Source organism: Neodiprion fabricii, chromosome 5, assembly GCF_021155785.1.
Source record: "Neodiprion fabricii isolate iyNeoFabr1 chromosome 5, iyNeoFabr1.1, whole genome shotgun sequence".
NCBI lineage: Eukaryota > Metazoa > Arthropoda > Insecta > Hymenoptera > Diprionidae > Neodiprion > Neodiprion fabricii.
This window is the reverse complement of record NC_060243.1, coordinates 17,194,739-17,213,746: the sequence shown is the minus strand read 5'-3', so window position 1 is coordinate 17,213,746 and position 19,008 is coordinate 17,194,739. Positions and strand designations below refer to the sequence as shown.

The window sequence follows — 19,008 nt, the reverse complement described above, 5'->3', positions numbered from 1 at the left end:
TAATCAAATACCGTGAAGCGTTTGCGGCATATATGATGGTCGATGATGTTCAGAGTTTTCATCATTTGAAACTCTAACCTATTCAGAGTTCTCACCGTTCGGAGTTATTACCATTCGGGATTTCGACCATTGGAAATTTTATTTTGACCATTCGAAATTTCACCTGCTCGGAGTTTCGACTATTCCAAATTTTAGCCGTTAGGTGTCTCGCCTGTTCGGAACTTCGACCAACTCGGAGTTCAGCCCATCCGGGGTTTTGACCATGCTGAATTTCCAACTATTCAGAGTTTCGGTGATTTTACCCAATTGGGTTTCAACCACTTGGAATTTTTAGTAATTTCAAGTTTCGTCCATTCGGAATCTCGAAATTCGACGTAACGTACCGTCCGGACTATGACAGTTCGGAACTTGGACCCGCTCGTCAGAATCACGAGCGTCAACCGCATCTCGATTCTCTTATTCATATTCACAAATTTGGTTATATTATATCGTCGTTGTGCAACGATGAGATGCGACGGTCGACGCGCATCGACATCCTCCACCCTTCGTACCAAAGAGAACGATAAATAATGTTTTCGCCAGGGGATGTCGGCATAAGAGTCTCGCGAGTCTCGACTCTCGACGCCCCGGCGCCGTTCGGCCCATTGCATACGCACTGATGCAAAGATATTGCGCGCAGAAATCGTTATCGCCTTACCTCTCTGACGCTGCATTGTTCTGGGAACACACGGATAGGTAGGTGTGCGGAAACGCACATGTGTATCACTCGGCACGAGCTGTATATCAAGATTCGCGGCCAAGTTTTCCCGTCGACCGAACGCTTTGCAACTTATAGCTGTGAATATTCGCACGAGCGAACTCGTTAGTGACGTCACAAGGCTCTACATTACCACTTGGAAAGTAAGAAATTTTACGTCAAAATTCAAACGGCTGAAAGTACTCGTATCAAAACCGTAACTCGTCAAACTTGGAAGAATTCGGATCAGCAAAATGATCACGTCAAGGCTCGTTGAGAAAAATTTCATTTGTCATAATAATTAGAAAAATTCAGTACAAAGTTGGAAGAAAATATGGTAACAGTGATCGTAATGAGAAAGAATAGTAACGGATACTAGACTTTCCGGTGACAGCTACAGAACTAATTTTCAATTTGTACCTAGAACTATATTTTTCGATTGTGATAAAAAATGAAAATAGTTAAGAACTGAGCGGTAACCCGAACTAAAAATTTCTCTCAGTGCTCAAGCCAATACGAGATCAGTGCATGCGTCGTGATTGACGTAAACAATTCATCAGTATGACACAAAGCAACCGTGGTGTGTGACACATACGAGACAAGAAGAGCTTACTTGAATCCTTGCATACTGATTTGATGCGAGCCGTTTGTTATTGGTGTTGTACGAATTCTTTCCTTGTTGGAACACCATATCATGCAGACCAGTATACGTATACAAGGTGTTGTCGAGTAAACGCCGCAGTATCTTTGGTTGTCCACCACTAAAAGGAACAAATATCAAATTCCTCACGAGTGAGTTGAAAGTGCCCGTGTTGTCAAGTTTTGTGTTTCGTTGTTATGCTGAAACGTTCAGTGATCGCGTTCCGAGGTCGCGTTAAAGTGATTATGTGACTTGACCGAAGTGATTACGACTCGGTAGGTCTGTTTTACCGATATTTGTTTCCCTAGTAGTAAGGCAACCCAAGATACTGCAGCGTTTCCCCGGACACACTGTATGAGTCTCATTTTGTGTATAAACTTCTTACGTATTCATGATGGGACAGTGCACGAAACATAGATATCTTTGGGACAAATTGATCTATATTTATGGACTAGATCCATGAATGATTATAGACAAATTAATTCAAACGTGCCTAGTGTTGGCTAGATCGAAACCAGTAGGTGTTCGAAATGAGCTCACAATGCTTGTACCAGCATCAATGCCGATTGAAAATATTGTTTTCAATTGTTATTTTATTCAATCAAAGACGATCACTTTTTGAAAATGGTTACAAAGAAGCTTTGTTAACGTACGAAAAACTGAACGTGACATATACAGATCAGAGTGTGCGATGTTATAATACCATTAACCTTATTGTTCAACTAGTAACAGTAGAAGTCTGTAGGTTAAGTTAATTTGTTTTCGAATATCTGAAGAACATCTCCAATTTATAGTTAGAATGTAGTTATTTCGAAGATATATTTACCTAAGTGTGAGGTTGGAATTTGTAATACTAATATAACGATGGACCAAAGTCTTGCGTTTGGGCCCGGAAAAAGCACAAACTTGGGGTTTGACCCAGAAAATGTAAACTTTCTATGAGCTTCTATTGGGGTTTGAGCCGGAAAATAAAAAATTGGAGCTTCCGATTAAGACTGATCGAATTAAATTTGAAATACATGTAATCGCTAAGAGCTCTACCATTTGCCGATTGAATGATCACTTGCACTTTGACTCTCAACGGTTTATACTTTTTGTGACCGTATGCCAGCTGTGTAGAACAAAGGAATTTGCCCGTCAAGTGTATTTTACCGGTTGGAATACCATTAGCTATTTTCTTGGGGGTTTGATCTCCGTAAAACACATTAATTCCAAATCATTATTCCATTTTGTATTCCAACTGTTGATCGAAAATACGAAAGCCTAATTTAAACCCACAACTGACAATCAGTCAGAATACGTTTTCTTTAAAGTCGTCTGAAATATAAAAGGAGTGAAGTATTTGGCATTGACATACTGATTGAATACCCCGTATATTCTACTTCCAAGACTTGAAATCTTATTCTTCTTGTCCAGCAGAAATATTTATTTCCAATGTATGTACGGTCTGTAAGTCTAAACAACATGCCGGAAAGATTCGTACGCGTAGTTATTTTGACTCGACCAAAATGAATATATATATATATATATTAGGCCTAATATCTATATATATATATTACATACCAGACTTTTGATGTGAGCACATTTAAAAATTCACCACATTTCATTAGGAGCTCCGAACAAGTCCACTTCCACGGAAATTTCACTCCATTTTCTGATCCGTACATTGTATGACCATAGTAATGTATCGAAAACTAGTTAACTATGACTAGATCGCTGATATTTACACATTTCAAGGTTATTCTACAAATTACCTTAAAAAATGTAACTATACCCGGTTTAGATATGGTTAATCTTGTGGCTCAAGTCATAAGGTGATTATAACGACCCGTCGTAGAAAACAGTTCTCGTTTATATGTTGAAAGAATAAAATTCAACCCCATGTCTAATAATTATTTAACACTGCAAATAAAATACCAATAACGAGTGAGATCGTAGCGATAAAAATGCAGCAAAATCAGAAAATCAAAGGCTCACAATATCGCATTTTGACAGACTTGAAAATGTAATTCATAGAATTCATATTCTACATGTTGACAGTTGAAATATATAAAGGTAAAAATGTAAAAAGCTTAGAATGAGTAACAATATAGTAAACAAAAACATGGAATCGTCAGAATTTTGATGTAATCGTGGCATCGAAAATACACGTATACTGTGTTCCTTCTGAATGTCTACGCTGTCCAACTGAGAGAAATTTGCCAAATTCAACTCAACAGTTTTCGTGGTATTGGCAAATATATACGTACAAATAATCAATTCTATACAATGGCGCGTAGACTATTTCTCCACATTTCAGTCTGCTGAGCGTGAGGTCGTTCCGTGTCACGCGAATGAAATCAAGATTGCATACCTTCAGGCGTAATTTCAGTTTTGCTGTTGCTTGTTATTGTTCAGCTCCGACCGAACGTATCAAGATGAAACGAGAATCCAGGTCACTCTCAGGATCTTTCACCACAAATCCGTACAAGGTTAAGTATAATCGAATCACTCATTTTTGCGGCAAATTGCACTGAGAGAAATTTTTAGTTCCGGTTACCGCTCAGTCCTTAACTATTTTCATTTTCTACCACGATCGAAAAATATAGTTCCAGGTAGAGAATGAAAATCAGTTTTCTAGCTGTTACCGGAAAGTCTAGTATCCGTTACTATTCTTTCTCATTACGATCACTGTTACCAGATTTTCTTGTAACTGTTGTGAAAATTTAATGCCTGTGGAACAATAAACTGACGTCAAAGCCTTATTTAACCAAAAAGTAGAGTAAACTTCACAATCTGATTTTGCCTTTCAATTACCAAAAAAGGATCGACAATAGCGCAAAATGGTTAGGCGTACCTCGTTTTTCGTAATTCCAACAATATTCAAACAGTTTTTTTTAACGACACCTGTTTTACTGAATTTTTCTCAGTGCGGAACAAAACCGAATGCCATGAATTTTTTTTTTTTTTTTTTAAAGTAGTTTGCCTTCCACGTCGAGCAAGGATTTCGAAATTCGCCTTACACGTGCTGCCTAATCAATAAATTACTCATATATTTTACCCCTCAGCGTCAGCTTGTGTCAAGCAGCTTAGCTCGCAGCGATGCGAGACGTTGGGGACTCCCCCTGGATATCTATCTACGCCCTTCGCGGGACTTATATCAGTGCCTTATTCGCTTCGTGAGTGCTTCGAAGGTCTGCTGCGCAGGCATGCTCGAGGAAATATCTGAAAAGTGAAATAAGATTTCGTTCCTGCTGCACGGGATTGACGGACTATTTGCTATTCCGTCATTTTTCTTCCGCAGTCTTCCGGCCCCCCTTTTCTTCTTCTCGTAACGACTGGTCACCCTTAGATCGAAGATTCCACAACTTGATGCCCACGCTTCACCCACTCCGTTTTGAATGTAAAATAAAATGCAACTAAGAGCTGGTTGTAAATCATTTCTTCTTTTGGTCAGCTTGACCATTGTGCTGTCGGCCGCTGCTTCCATTAGACGTTATAAATACGATACGAGATCTCAACGCGGAGGTCGAGGAGAGCAGGAAGATTCATAAATAAGAATTCACTTAATATATACGTCGACGATATTTTTCGACTCCTTCACTGACCGAAAGGAACGCGAAGTAAGGGTATATAAAAAGCACATACGCAGAAAAAAAAATTCGCAAGATTTCGTGATTCGCGTTGCCAACCATGACTGTGTTTTGTATTTTTGTATTTTATTTACATGATGCGTGCGTCATTTTTTATGCTTTGAAAATGCATCTTCACCTTATTCTAGGCTGTGTACATTGTGTACAATATATTATTTTCATTCCAATTTATTCTGTATTAAACTATATTCCATAGATTAGTTGCGTATTAAATTGTGATTGAATTATTTTATCAGAGTTGCTTGTAAAATTTGTTCACTCGTTGCGTGATTTAACGGAAGTAAAATTTAGCTCGGGAGGAAAAATCATTATTTTGCAAATTTATGATGCTTTTATATTTACGAAACGATGATAAAATGGAAGATATTCACATTTTGCAAACTCGAGTCCTTCAAATGATTCCTCGAGTCAACATTACTAATTTCTGAGTGCAAAAACAATATCAGTTTTATAGTTGTAACCAAAAAAATGTAATATGCGTTACGATTATTTTTATCACTGCCACTGGCATAGATAATTAGATGCTGGTAAATCAATAAATTGACATCAAAAACTCATTCAACTCAAAAAATCTACCAAACTAAACAAACAGAATGTATGTCGGTACAACCACAAAATATCCTGTTCACATCTTTAATCTCACTAAATAGTTACTTGTATCAGATTTTCATTAAATTCCAACAGTATCAAAGTCGTTATTAAAACGATACCCCGAATTTTACATAAAATTTCTTAGCAACTATAACAAATGAAATTTTTCTCACCGTACTCAGCATATGGCACTTCCAATTCGTAACGCAGGTTCACATTAGAATATATATATATATATATATATATATCAGTTGATGACGGGCATAACAGACATATCGTATAAAGGACGACGATCGCAAATTGCCATAGTCGATTTCATCAAATTAAGAGTCAATTAGTTGTGTTATGGGGGATAGTGAATGCCTATTATATTGACACAAAAACCAATTCAAATGAGGAGATTGTGTAACAATAGGATGTAGTAACGAGACAGAACGAGAAAGAGAGAGAGAGAGGGAGAGAGAGAAAGATAGTGAGCGGAAGAGAAAGAAACGCATAAAGGGATTACAGACAGCAGATGCAGGACAAAATCACCCGCTTACATCCCATCAGAGCAGTCGTTTGGTATCTACTGTACTGTCGGCTTGACCAAATTGTTATTAGCCAAATTTTCCGTTAAATCTTTAAAGCCGATAACTTCTGAGTGTAATATTGTTCATAAAAGTGCCGGATATACGTCCATGTTGTCCGGTAACTCCCGTAATGTAAGTGCATAACGCTTGTTGCGAATGAAAAATGAGGATATAGTAAAATATGTGAAAGAAATGCAACAAAGTTGGCTATTTGCCCAATTTCGGGACTTGTATTTTCTTTATCGCTGAGTAACTTGGTATTTGAAAATCGACGGCCTTCGAGTTCGAATTCACCGATCCAACATGGCGGTTTAAAATTTCAGAAATTCTTTGCTTTTGATTAAACTCTGTAGACGAGGATTCTTGAGAACGTTGATTACGCGTTTGAACTTTAAATTCTAAAATTCAAAATGTGGGCACAAAAAATCAGCCCTCCTGTATTTCAGAATTTGATTTTCAAATTCATGATCAGTAATCTCTAAAATCACTGGCTACCAAATTTTGAGGTTTGCCAGGTTTGTAATTTACGACTCCAGAAACCTTTGATTTTCAAATTATCAGTCAATCGGAAGTAAGAGAATCGATTTGCCGATTAATTAATTCGTCACACAGCCCTAGCGGTTATATAAAGTGAATATAAAGTTTCTGTGCTCCCTAAATTATTATGTTGAAACGACTCTTCTGTTTGAATTACCGTAAACAGTCGGTGACAATAATTACTTTTTCTTGCTTATCAGAAATCATAATTAATAGTACATATTGCATTCAGTTTCAGTTTTGCGCTAACTGTAAAGAACCCGAGACTTTTTTCATCACATTTTGTTAACTTTTCCGTCTGTTATCCTTATAGGAGGCTTACGCATCAGGACATCAATAGACGCTGATCGACCTGCCTGACTCTCGCTCATATAGTAAAGCCCACCAGGGCTTGGCTAACAAAAACACTAAAATTCCAAGTAAGTTGTTTGACTTTACTGTTGATTGTATACACTGTACGGAATCACGTTGATCAATTGTTCAACTACCAAATTCTACCGGAGATTATTCAAATTCGATTAGCGTTAGCCGTGAATTGATTTTATCATCAGCAAAAACCTGTGAATAAAATTCAAAGCGGAACTTATGGCCGCACAAATTACGTGGATTGGTATATAATTCCCAATTATCAATACAGTTAGTTCTCATGTGGTCTGAGATGTTTTTGCTCTATCCCAAAATGCGATCGTTTCTTGACACCAGTAGGTTTTAAATTTTGCAAACCTAAGATACGCGCAATTTCAATCGCATCGTGTAATTAGTTTTGGAAGAAATTTATTTGATTTTTGGAGTTTCTGTTGATTTTTTACGCTACCTACAGTTCCAGTCGGTTTAAAACTTATTTTGGGGCCACTGAAATAAACTAATTACCATTTTTCAATAAAACTTGACAAACATAACTTGGAATTGAAAGAATTCAAATTCATAATTCAACTAATTCCAAATTCTGGAATCTGAAATGCGTCGGAAGGTAATCCTAAAACATTTACAACGGAGGAAATTCCAGTGTGAATTCTAGTGGCTAAGATTGGTAAAACAATTTTATTATGAAATGAAAACCAGGAATAACCTAAGATTACAAAAGATTTTCATCCAAACTTCTATTCTGCAAAGATCAGGAGTGTTCTTGTGAAGACTTTCATGCTTGAAAAAACTGGAATTCTTGAATTACGTTAAAATGTTTCAAATTGGGTAAAAAAAAAATGTTTTTATTCATTTGTTCCGTCCTAAAAAAAAATCCTTGAATCCCTATCTAAAACTGCAGGTCAATATCATTCTACAATCATTTATCCCATTCAAACATACCTGTATATATCGTTGCAAAATTTCTCAACATTTTTAGCAACTAGTTGTTACACTTTGCGTAGTCGGCAGGGGTAATACTTGAAGAAAAAACGCGTGTGCATAGATATGTAGTACCCTCAGTTTGCCGGAAGACGTGCGGCGTCGGCGTCGCCAAGTCGGCCCTCAAGCTTATGGGAATCCCCATAAGATAAAGAAGACAATTTCGTCGTAAAAAAAGAATGTATGAATATTTCTGGCAACACGAAATCAGAATGTAAAAGATGCGGCGATGGGGAAGGCTTGAAATTTATGCATACCGTGGGGAGGATCTCTGTTAGCGGGGTGAGAACCGCGTTATGCCGCTGCTGCTGCTTCTTCTTCCGCCAAACTGCTCCGAGTGTCGATATAATTCCAACCGAGTTTTTACCGAGCGTGAATTGTCGCCTTGGATAATAAAACCGAAATTTATACGTCTCAGCTTGAAAAATAGTCGATTACTTGCGTATAATCACTGGGTGTGATATTTTAATTCTCACATGAGTGCGCAGAGTTCACTTGCGTCCACAATTTTTCTTAATTTTCACAGCCGGGATTGTCTTAATTAAACGGAACGGAGTGTCAAAGAAACCAAAAAATTTACTCGCGTTATTTTGTAAACGAGAAAAACATTTTTTTAGTCTTATCCAACGAAAGGCTTGGTTGGTACCACGAGCTGAAAGATAATCGTATCAGCAGACCAAAATTTTTATCTTGTTGAAATTGACTGGCCAAATGAACTTCAGTAAAGAAACACGTCACTACATGAAGACACTGAAGTTAGCAACGTTGATATCACAAACATAGAGGGGAAAAATCACTATTTTGAAATTTTATAGTGACTTTGAAGTAGTCAAGTTTTCCAAATATGTATATAATTTACCGCATCTCATGCGTTCTTGAAACTGCTAATTAACTATTTCATCCGAAACGTGAATTACAATAACGTTACCAACTTCAGCTTCATACTATGTTAATGGAAGACTCATTCAACGGTACTGGACGACTAATGTTTCAGTTGCGATGACTTTACTGGATAGGCACCCGGAGCTCATGTTAATAACTGTTTACGTTACTTCTCCTGCGAGAAAGTATATTCGAGGTGTCGTAGAAATTATTTTACCACTTTAGGAATACATTTCGTATATTCAAGATGGAACATATTATTTGATTGTGCCAATCAATTCTTGACTTTTATGATTTGGTAAATTTGACTACACTTTGCGAATCAATTTACTTGAATTTAACAGAGGCACGAAGAAAATGATGTGCACAATGCCTAGCTGTGAAATCATTCTATTGAAAAATCATATAATTTTCCCCGAGTGTTGGTTGCTGCTTTGCGCGTCCGCAGAACGAGAAACCAAAGTTGCCTATAACCCGGTTCTCTTCTCTTCACACGGGAGGATGAGAAGATAGCTAACAATTTTGCCGGGACCTTCCTCTTCCGTTTCGCCCTCCGCTCGTAGATTTCTTTTCCGTCTCTGAGACCCTCGGGGGTCGTTCGCCCCATTCCCTTCGTGTTTCGCTCTCGAGCCTTGACTGCCCATAGGAGAGACAAGGTTATTAGCTTCTGGATTTTCTCAGGCCTTCAGAAAACTCGCGGAACAGAGGCCGTCAGTGATAAGAATCATCGCTGTTATTTTTCCTCTTCTATTCTCCAAATTACAGAGCCATTTCAGCGTTTTCCTTCTGAAATATACAAGATATTACGGTATAAAAACTACGCGGTGTATGCTTGGCAAAGAGCAAAAAAATAGTCAGACTTGTACGAAGTTCCGAAATTTGAAAAATATCAACGTTACAATTACAATACTGATGTTTATGTTATTTAAATCTGCATTCAGCCATGTTGGATCCGCTATTTCGAAATTCTAAAATTCCGAACAACGACCTTATATTCGTAATCGTCGTCCTCGAAAATCTTTCGGGTACGAAGTTTCACGTCTGGTAGCGAACCCAAGCCATTCAGTTTTCCACGTACGTGAACTTGGGATAATACTATAAGATTCGACTCGATTACTCTTACAAGTAGAATTTTATTCAAAATCAACTCACGTTATACTGCAATTTTACAGCTTTACAATATTTTCTACCAATTTGTTAATATATTTCAATTGTTGGACAGTTCCAATTATATTTTGAAATCGATACTTTTGTAATGTGTAATTGATTCCGTTTAAATTGAAAATTAATTCAGTGATCGATTTCATTTTGCGTACAAATCACTCGAGTATTTACGTTTCAATTATAGATTGCTTATGCAAACGATACTTACAAAGAAAGTTACTAAGGTAATTTGTAATTGAATCAAACAAAACAACTTTTGTAATTTGTACGAAATCAATTTCGTTTGCAGAATTACACTATTATTGATTTTGTTTTTCAATCATAAATTAAAATTGTAATTTACAATTTGAAATTAATAAATATAAATTTGCCGAGTACAACACAAACAATTGTTTACGGCCGATATCTGATTAAAACCTAATTCTTCTAAACAGCTTCTCTCTGCGTGTATTTGATGAGAGGAAAACAACTTTGCAGTACCTTTTGATGTTCTGATAAACCAAATCTCTAAGCACCACATTTTCCTTCCTCAATCGGACTTTTGAAGAACATCCTAAACGTTACCCAACCTCTTCACACGAAATATTACAATACGATGTATCGCTGCAGGTTGAAAGACCGATAGTAATTTACGTAAATTTCACTTCAGGTCTTATGCTGTGACGAAGATGACGCTAAAAATCCTGCTGCTCCTGGCGGCTTTGGTTGGGTCAGCCGTTTCTTTCAACGGTGAATTGGAGGAGCAAGAATGTCCCGTTGACTGTCATTGCCATTATTTTCGGATCAACTGGGTGACGGATTGCTCCGAGAGCAACCTGACCACGATTCCTTACAACGAGCTCAGCCCGAATGTTTACATTTTGGATATGAACGGAAATAACATTGCTGAAATTTCCCCATTTCCCCAAGGGATTAAAATGAGGCGTTTGCAAATGGCGCACAACCGTCTGACTCGTCTAACTCGCGAGTCTTTTGCCGGACTCGCTTATCTCCTCGATGCTGACTTCTCGTACAACATGATCACCACCATTGATCCAGATACGTTCGGGTTAGCAATTTTACCTTATCTTGTAATGTTACATGTTGTTATGCGTAGTGCGTTATCCCTTCGGTTCTTGGCGTGCCATATTCAGTCGGTTGAGGACATGGCTTTTCTTTTAAATACGTTCAATAGTTTGAAATCGAATAATCCCCTTCAAGTTTGACGAGTTTTTCGGCATTGCGAAGCAAGTTCTAAGACCAAAAATTTATTCGAAGCTCTGATTATTCAGTCATAAAAATCGAATAGCCGCTATTTTCAAAACTCCTCTATTGCACATATTTTATCCAAGAGAAATGTTTCATAGCTAAAATTAGTTTTTGTTCACTAAAGTTAGCCGTGTGGGGTTGACGTTTTTTGAGCATACAGACACGTGACCAATATAAGATTATTTAGGATATTCGATTCCATTTTTTCGTAAAATCCTCGGTTCGAGTAAAATCTTTGATATAGATCTTTTACATGTATGTCCATTGGAATGGTTAACCTTTCTGAAAGAGTGAAAGCTCCTTTCGCCGCAAAATAAGTGGGTTAAAAATCTGTAGGATATTTACCTTTTGACAATAGTGCGGTCAAATCGTTGTGAAGTTATACGAAATAAGTTGGACTGATTCTCGTAAATATTTTTGAGTCTGTCACTTGACTCTGCTCAAAACACTTTAGGACTAGTTCTTAGTGTGCAGTTCATTAGGTAAGAATGGCTTTAGGTTCAGTAGTAGTGAATTGAAACTTGGAGGGATACAAGTCTTATTCGCGTTTTACTAACGAAACTCAAGATAACGGTTAGAATTAGTTTTCAGGCTTCGACGACGAAGCTTGTGGTTTCAAACACGTAATTATAAATAGTAGGGTAAGAAAATTGAGTCTTTAATTATCAGCAAAAAACTTGCTTCAAATTAAATTAACGTATCAAATTATTATGTGAATATTATACTGACGATGAGAGGAACTAGTAAAAGTTAGCAGGCTGATCGACTAGCTGAACATGCGCATGATAATTGAACTGTATTAGAGATTATACCGTGGCAATATTTTTATCTGCAAGTTCACCGACATTTATGACGAAAATAAATTAAATAATGGATGTTTTCGTCAATTTGATACTTGCTAGAGCTAATGCAGAGGCGTCTAGTAGTTTCTGGCGGAATTCACGAAACTCTATGTTGGAATTGAGTTTGCAACACTTCTTGTTTTCAGTAATGATCCACAAATAATGTTCTACTGGAACATCGCATGAATTTTGAGATCGCCCAATTTTCTGCTAATGACACGAAATTTTCTGAAAAATCACAAACTTTCACATTTAAATCACCAAATTTCCTATTGAAAGTTTCAATTGACCTTAAGGACACTAGATTTTCTGCTAAACGCTAAACAGACGTATCTACTTACCACAATGTCCCCAAAACCATCAAATCTAGTAGAGTTGGCAACACTGACGGCCGGCGCATGCGCAGTTGGTCGCTCAGCCTGCTAACTTTTACCATTTACTCTTGGTATGTTTTCAGGTTAACAACCATTAGCGACCAATTCATGAAATCAGATGCATTATCATTTCAGGGACAGTCCGGGTCTAATAACGTTGGAGCTGCAGAACAATCCTCTGTCCCATATCGACGGTCACTTTTTGAAGTCACGTTCTCTCCTGTACCTGGACATAAACTCCTGCGGTATTCATAGTCTCAGCACCGAATTCTTCTACAACACAACAGCACTGAACAAACTCGACCTCTCTAACAATCCCCTGGAGAGAATCGATCCGGAGCCGTTCAACCATTTGACGAATCTGGAGTACCTGCAGCTAAACAATTGCAACCTCTCCTTCGTCTCGCCGGAGGCGTTTGTGCACCTCGAGAATCTCCGTGAACTTGAGATGAGGAACAATAAGCTCGGAACGCTTTCCTGGAAGAGCGTTCTGCATCCCATGACGCGCCTGGAACGCCTCGACATCCGGAATTCGAGTATCGTTACGTTGCCGGGCGACGCCTTCTCGGAGAATCTGTACCTCCGTCAGCTGAACCTGGCTGAAAATGAGCTGCGTCATCTCGACGTGGGCAGCACGCTGGGTCACAATCTGCAGAATCTGCAGTCCCTTGACCTCTCCAACTGCAACCTGAAGGACCGCCTGACCGAGGAGGCCTTCAGGAATGCGAGCAAACTGCGCGTTCTTCACTTGGACGGAAATCCGCTCTTTGCCTCCGACCTGACGGCCGTTTTGGGTCATCTTCCGAAGCTGCAGAAACTATCATTGAGCAACTGCGGGCTAAATAAATTACCCGAGGCCTTCCACGTCCTTCAGGATCTTCAGGAGCTGAAGATATCTCACAACCCGCTTAACAACGCTTTCGTCAGTCTTCTGAATCCGCTCGAGTCGCTCGAGTATCTCGACATGTCCTACAGCAACTTGGGCTACGTCGGTAACGAGACTTTCTCCAAAATGACTATGCTCAAGCGACTCATTCTCTCCGGGAATAAACTCCACACCCTCGAGCAAGGCCTCTTCACAAACCTCACGCGGCTCGAGAGCCTTGAACTCAACTACTGCGACCTGAAGACGCCGATAAACCCGAACGTCTTCGGAGATCATCCATACACCAGTATCGTGGAGCTCAAGCTAAGTGGAAATCCTCTCGTAGTCCCGGAGAGCGAGCCACTGTTGCCCAGGCAGTTGTCACGGCTGGAAACACTCGATCTGAGCAACTGTAACATAACGAATTTCTCCATCGACTCGTTCATTAACTCACGGAATTTGACGCGTCTCAATTTGTCTGGGAATAGGTTGTCTTCCAAGGAGAGTCTTGAGTTTTTGAAGAAGCTTCATCTTCTCGAGTGGCTCGATCTCAGCAGCAACAACTTCACTTCGATTCGCCCGCACGTTTTCAGGCTTAATCCCCGACTCAGGCACTTAAACCTGATCGGTAATCCCTTCAAATGCGACTGCGACGTTGTTGAAATGTGGACCTGGGCTAATCGCGTCAAAAATGACCTTCACATACTCGCTGGCAGTCAGCCAGCCGAGTTTTCTGCCGGTTCTGCGAAGTTCAAGAAGACCCTGACGTGCGCCTACGACGAAGATATCTTCAGGAGTATGGTGGACCAGAACCGTGAGGCGACTGCCGATAGACGGAATTTCATGAGGAAAAGCGATTTCACGCCGCACAGAACTTGGGCGAAATACGTCAAGGAATCAAGCTGCGCAAAATCATGACTTTTGGAGTCCGGTTTTCGACATCCGGTCATACAGGCTCATCGGAGAAATCCCATAGATCGGGAACTATGAGCTGAAAACATTACTCTGGTTGTTAGACGGCTCGATTTAAGGGGGTAGATGCGAGTGAGCGGCGAAAAAGTGGATAATTTTCGAAAATGTATATTTTGACAACCGATTATGCAATTGAATTGGGGTTTATTTTATTCAAAAGTACCTAGATCGAGCTTTATTGGATATCTTTTTTATTGAAATTAATTCACAGGAAGTATTGTTATCGAGAATAACGACAAACATTTCGCTCGGAGGCATATTTCGCCGTGATCTCGATATTTCAAAAACGGTTCCACTGACTTACATTAAATTTCGAGACAATATTCTTGACCAATTCAACCTATTCACCACGATCCAACAATTTTTGATAACATTACCAACATAATAGCAACTTTACACAGTTAAAATTCGATTTTTTGTCCAAAATTACACAGCTTTTTTTAATTAATTGAACAAAGTAAGATTGAACAAACCAGCATCGTGGAAAACTATGTACGAGTACTGTCTAAAAATTTTAAGTAGTCGTTACAGTCATTTATGTAATATCATGAGCAGTACAAAACGTGTCACATAGCGAACTAATTGACTTCATTATCAATAGCAGTGCTTCCTATTAATTGATGAAAAATTAAAAAAATTGAAATGAAGCTCGATATTCATACTTTTGAAAAAAAAATCCTATTGAATCGAATAATTGTTATATATAATAAGTGTTAATAACTGTTTCTTGACATATAAATTCCTAATATTCACCCACTCTTTCAGCCATCTACACGTATATAGCCGTATAAGTTTATTAAGATGAAAATTCGTGGGTACTCATCTCAATGTAAAAATATATCATATTCGTATATTCTGGTGAAAACTCTCAATAATGTCTGTAGGGGATGAGCTGACGCAAAAATGTTTGATTCAATTATTCTACAAACCTTAAACCGTTGTCTTGTGCTTTTCAGTGAAGCAATGAAAATCTTTCGAACAGACATTGAATGAATTGTAAATATTTTGGATCAAGGTGAAAATTTTAAGACTCTTCGATATTAGTGTCAATATCGATTCGATTATTCAGTGGCTGATCGTAGATAATTGTAACGTATAGGTCGATTTTGATGGTCAAGCAGAGAACAAAAAGTCTAGGTAGCGTTCGTGAACTTCAATCTTATGTTGCCGGTTGGCCTATTTGATGAATTGTAGTGTGTAAGTTATAATTGGAATTAGAACAGATTGGTGAAATTACGAACCTTGAAAAACAACTTGTGAAATTTGTGGGGATTTTTCTACCAACTCCGAGGTGGAATTTGAGGTATTTCACATAAAACCTGTTCTTTACGATTTTATGTTCTGTGTTGTGAAATCTTTTTAAAAGTTATGAAGTTACCACTGATAAGCAAGGTGGTCAGAAATCCTTTAAAAATGACAGAACTTCCTTTTGAAGGTATAGTAACATATCCAAAAGTTGGGAAAAGATTGGCCATCGAAGTTGGCGAACCCGTGCAATAACATATCGCCGAGTTAAGTTGCTTGTTGGTCCCGTTCGACATCGAAGCAATTATAATCAAGACTCTAGAATTTCAAATTTGGACAACACTGTGTCCATAGCTATACTGAGCCTGCTTGGTTATTATGCACAATGTCTTTTTACTCTATAAATTACTAATTTTTAAATTATTGAGAGAAAATTCAATTCCATTATTTTATTCGATAAGAAAAGTTGTATCCAGGGAATACTGAAGTACGTGTGATTTGGTATGAGGAAGTAATCGAAATGACTATTGAAATTGTATGAATGGTAGTACTCACGAATTACATAAACATATATTATAAGACAACAGTAAGTTATTCTAATTTTGTCGTGGCGATGATTAATATATAACGCTTCAGTAAATTATAATTTTGAATTCTAGAGTGAATTCAAATACTTATTGTATGAAAATTATGTGTAGTAAACGGTTCAAACTCCTGGTTAAAGCGTTTAAGAAACTCAATCACAACGTTGAGCGAGCTCTGAAATGGTTTGTCTGTGAATTGGTTGAATACCACGCTTAACGTTGGGACAAAAACTTTCAAGTGTTTGTCCGTTTCTTTTACATTTTACCTACTACTAGTTTCATTATTCGTCCTACTTTATCCATCAATATTATTTTCAACTTGCATTTGTTAATTCCATTTACACGTTAGATATTAGGCCTGATAATTACTAACCGATATGAATTGAAGCTGGATTCCAGGAGCCACATGTTGTAAGAAAAAAAGAATAAAATTATGGGTTTCTAGTTATGCTTAAAACTAATTATAAGTTTGACAGTCTTACATAATTCTTAAGGTATGATTGGTGATTCCGTAAAATGATAATGGAATAGGAAAGTTGCATAGTTAATTGATATTTTACAAAAAAGTTGTGATAGAAATTGATGTGCATAAGATTAAGCGAAGTGATACATATAATTTTATATTTTTATTTTGTAATTAGCCATTTAGTGTGGTTTATCTTGTCAAGTGTAATTTTTTTTTCACGAATCTTGACCAACGGATCAATAAATAAAGAAAGAACAAATCCTGCAACTTTCCTATTAACAATTTCGCAATATATAGTGGTCATCATCGGTGAATTATATGCACATGTTACAGTGATAACATGGAAGTAAGAGTTTCAGATAACCTGATAGTTTCATTATCTAATGTTTGAATTATAATATACCGAGAGGTTTTCTTTAAAGGATGTGCTCGTAGCGTGCGCGATTCAACTTGCTTAATTTTGATTGACGTCCATGCTCGCAGTCTGAATCAAACTCACTGAAAACAACAAATTCCCTAGAATCGACCGGTTGACAATTGACAGCATAAACTTACACAGATAGACTGTGCGGTCCTACGGGGCTGCTGAGGTCAAGACCGAAGGACAGAGATAGTCCTGGAGCCCTTGTCTCTCTCTCTCTGTCTCTGTCGCACGATCAAGACAGTGGGTGCAGCCGCTAGGCGGGTAAAATGAGAAAGCAGACTGTGAGCATAGACTTATACTGGGACAATCTCTTGAAACTTGAAAATCAACCGCGCATGCGCCAAATTATTTAATCTCATTGGTCGGCGAAATCTTCCCGCGGCGATATTCTTGCCTGCGATGCAGGCGGGCCAGCGTACACAAAATGTGTACGTTTGAATTTTCAAAGAGCATAAGCATTAAATTCCGACGGTTCTTTGAAGAATCAACTTTAAGACCCAACAACAAATGCTTCCTACCTACTATAAAAGGAATAAAATATAATAAGCACTACTAACACAGAAAATAAAGAAGAAAGCAAAGCAAATATATCTCGAGATATACATAGTAGAATTTTACAGAAGCCGACCAATAGAAATTTGCAGATAATCAGAGAAATTCACTAGTACGAAATATTTATTTATTCGGTAGTTACGAGGTCGCTCAAAGACACGGAATTGATTCATTATTGAAACCATGCAATCAGACGGCGGCTTAATACAACTCTAAGTCGTGGACCATGATTCACACAAGAACTGGCATCACACGATGCAACCAAGAAAGACAAATACGATAAGAAAGAAAATAGAAATTATAAATAAGCAACTTCGTAACGATACAATACAAAGGCAGAAGCCTTACCTTAGCCGGTGACTCAGGCGCACAAGCACTGATTCTACTTTAAATTAAACTTATCGGTAGCAAAGAAAAGGGTAAGAAGGAAGGTGATCAAAAGAAGAGAAAGAAGCTAAACGATAATGCAAACGGTAGTGGAGTTGTGAGAAAACGGTAGCGATGGAACAAACGATAGCGATAGCGGCAAAGGAGCAAGGGAAGTAACTGAAGCAAATCAAAACGAGAGCAAGGTAGTAGCGAAGCTGTCTCCTTGCGGGTTGAGCGTAGACTAGGCAGAGTTTGGAGTCTGGATCACCGATCTCGCCGTTGTTCGTCACGTGATTCTACTTCTAGATGATTGGTCGTTTGTTCCCCACCATAATTGTGTCATCCCTCTTGTGGTGAATATCGGTTATGATTACGTCACACGTTTTCGAATATTGCCGATAGATGACACGTACGTAATATCTTGCCCGTGATTACGTCGTTGATACCAACTCGTACAATTTTTCAGCTGTTTCACCTTACCGTCCAGGTTGCCTATCATTGGGGATTCCTTTGACAGAGGCATGTACGAAGGATGTCTCCCGGTCTAAGTTACCGAGTTGAACGCGAGACTGACTGTTACTCTATGTTCGCTTCCACCGGTTTCTTCTTATAGGTAGTGGCCGGCTGCCCCCGATGTATCAAAGAGACCATGCAGTTACATGGCGGCTTAATGTAACTCTAAGTCGTGAACCATGACTTACATGATTATAGTCCTTATTGATAGGAAGGCTGCGTCGATCCTCAGAACGAGGGCTTTATCAAACTGGACGTAGTACTTTTGGGGTCGGTCCGGCACCTGGCCGGTAAGTCAGAAAATGGCAGGCTACAGTCTGGCCTGTATGCCATCCTTACGGTATCCAAGAAAGCAGGCAGCTGGTTTCTTCTTGAGAAGTTGGTCCCTCGGCTGTCGGGAGGACTTTACATCCCTGTACGCCGGCAGTCGAGGTGATACGAGAGGTTCGGATGGAT

General features: G+C 38.5%; 1 protein-coding gene across 6 annotated transcripts in view; it reads left to right on the top strand.

Annotated features, from left to right (window-relative positions):
* LOC124182696 (carboxypeptidase N subunit 2-like) overlaps window positions 1-16,942 on the top strand; it is a 30,180-nt gene extending 13,238 nt beyond the window's left edge. For 3 of the 6 annotated variants that reach the window (XM_046570270.1, XM_046570269.1, XM_046570274.1), the window contains exons 2-4: window positions 7,022-7,127; window positions 10,748-11,146; window positions 12,698-16,942. In XM_046570270.1, the coding sequence (XP_046426226.1) occupies window positions 10,767-11,146; window positions 12,698-14,345 (2,028 nt within the window). In that variant the 5' untranslated portion in view covers window positions 7,022-7,127; window positions 10,748-10,766 and the 3' untranslated portion in view covers window positions 14,346-16,942. Of the gene's footprint in view, window positions 1-1,628; window positions 1,652-7,021; window positions 7,128-10,532; window positions 10,658-10,747; window positions 11,147-12,645 lie in introns of those variants that run through there. The other 3 variants (XM_046570272.1, XM_046570273.1, XM_046570275.1) reach the window with 3 other exon arrangements.
* Window positions 16,943-19,008: the final 2,066 nt, after the last annotated feature.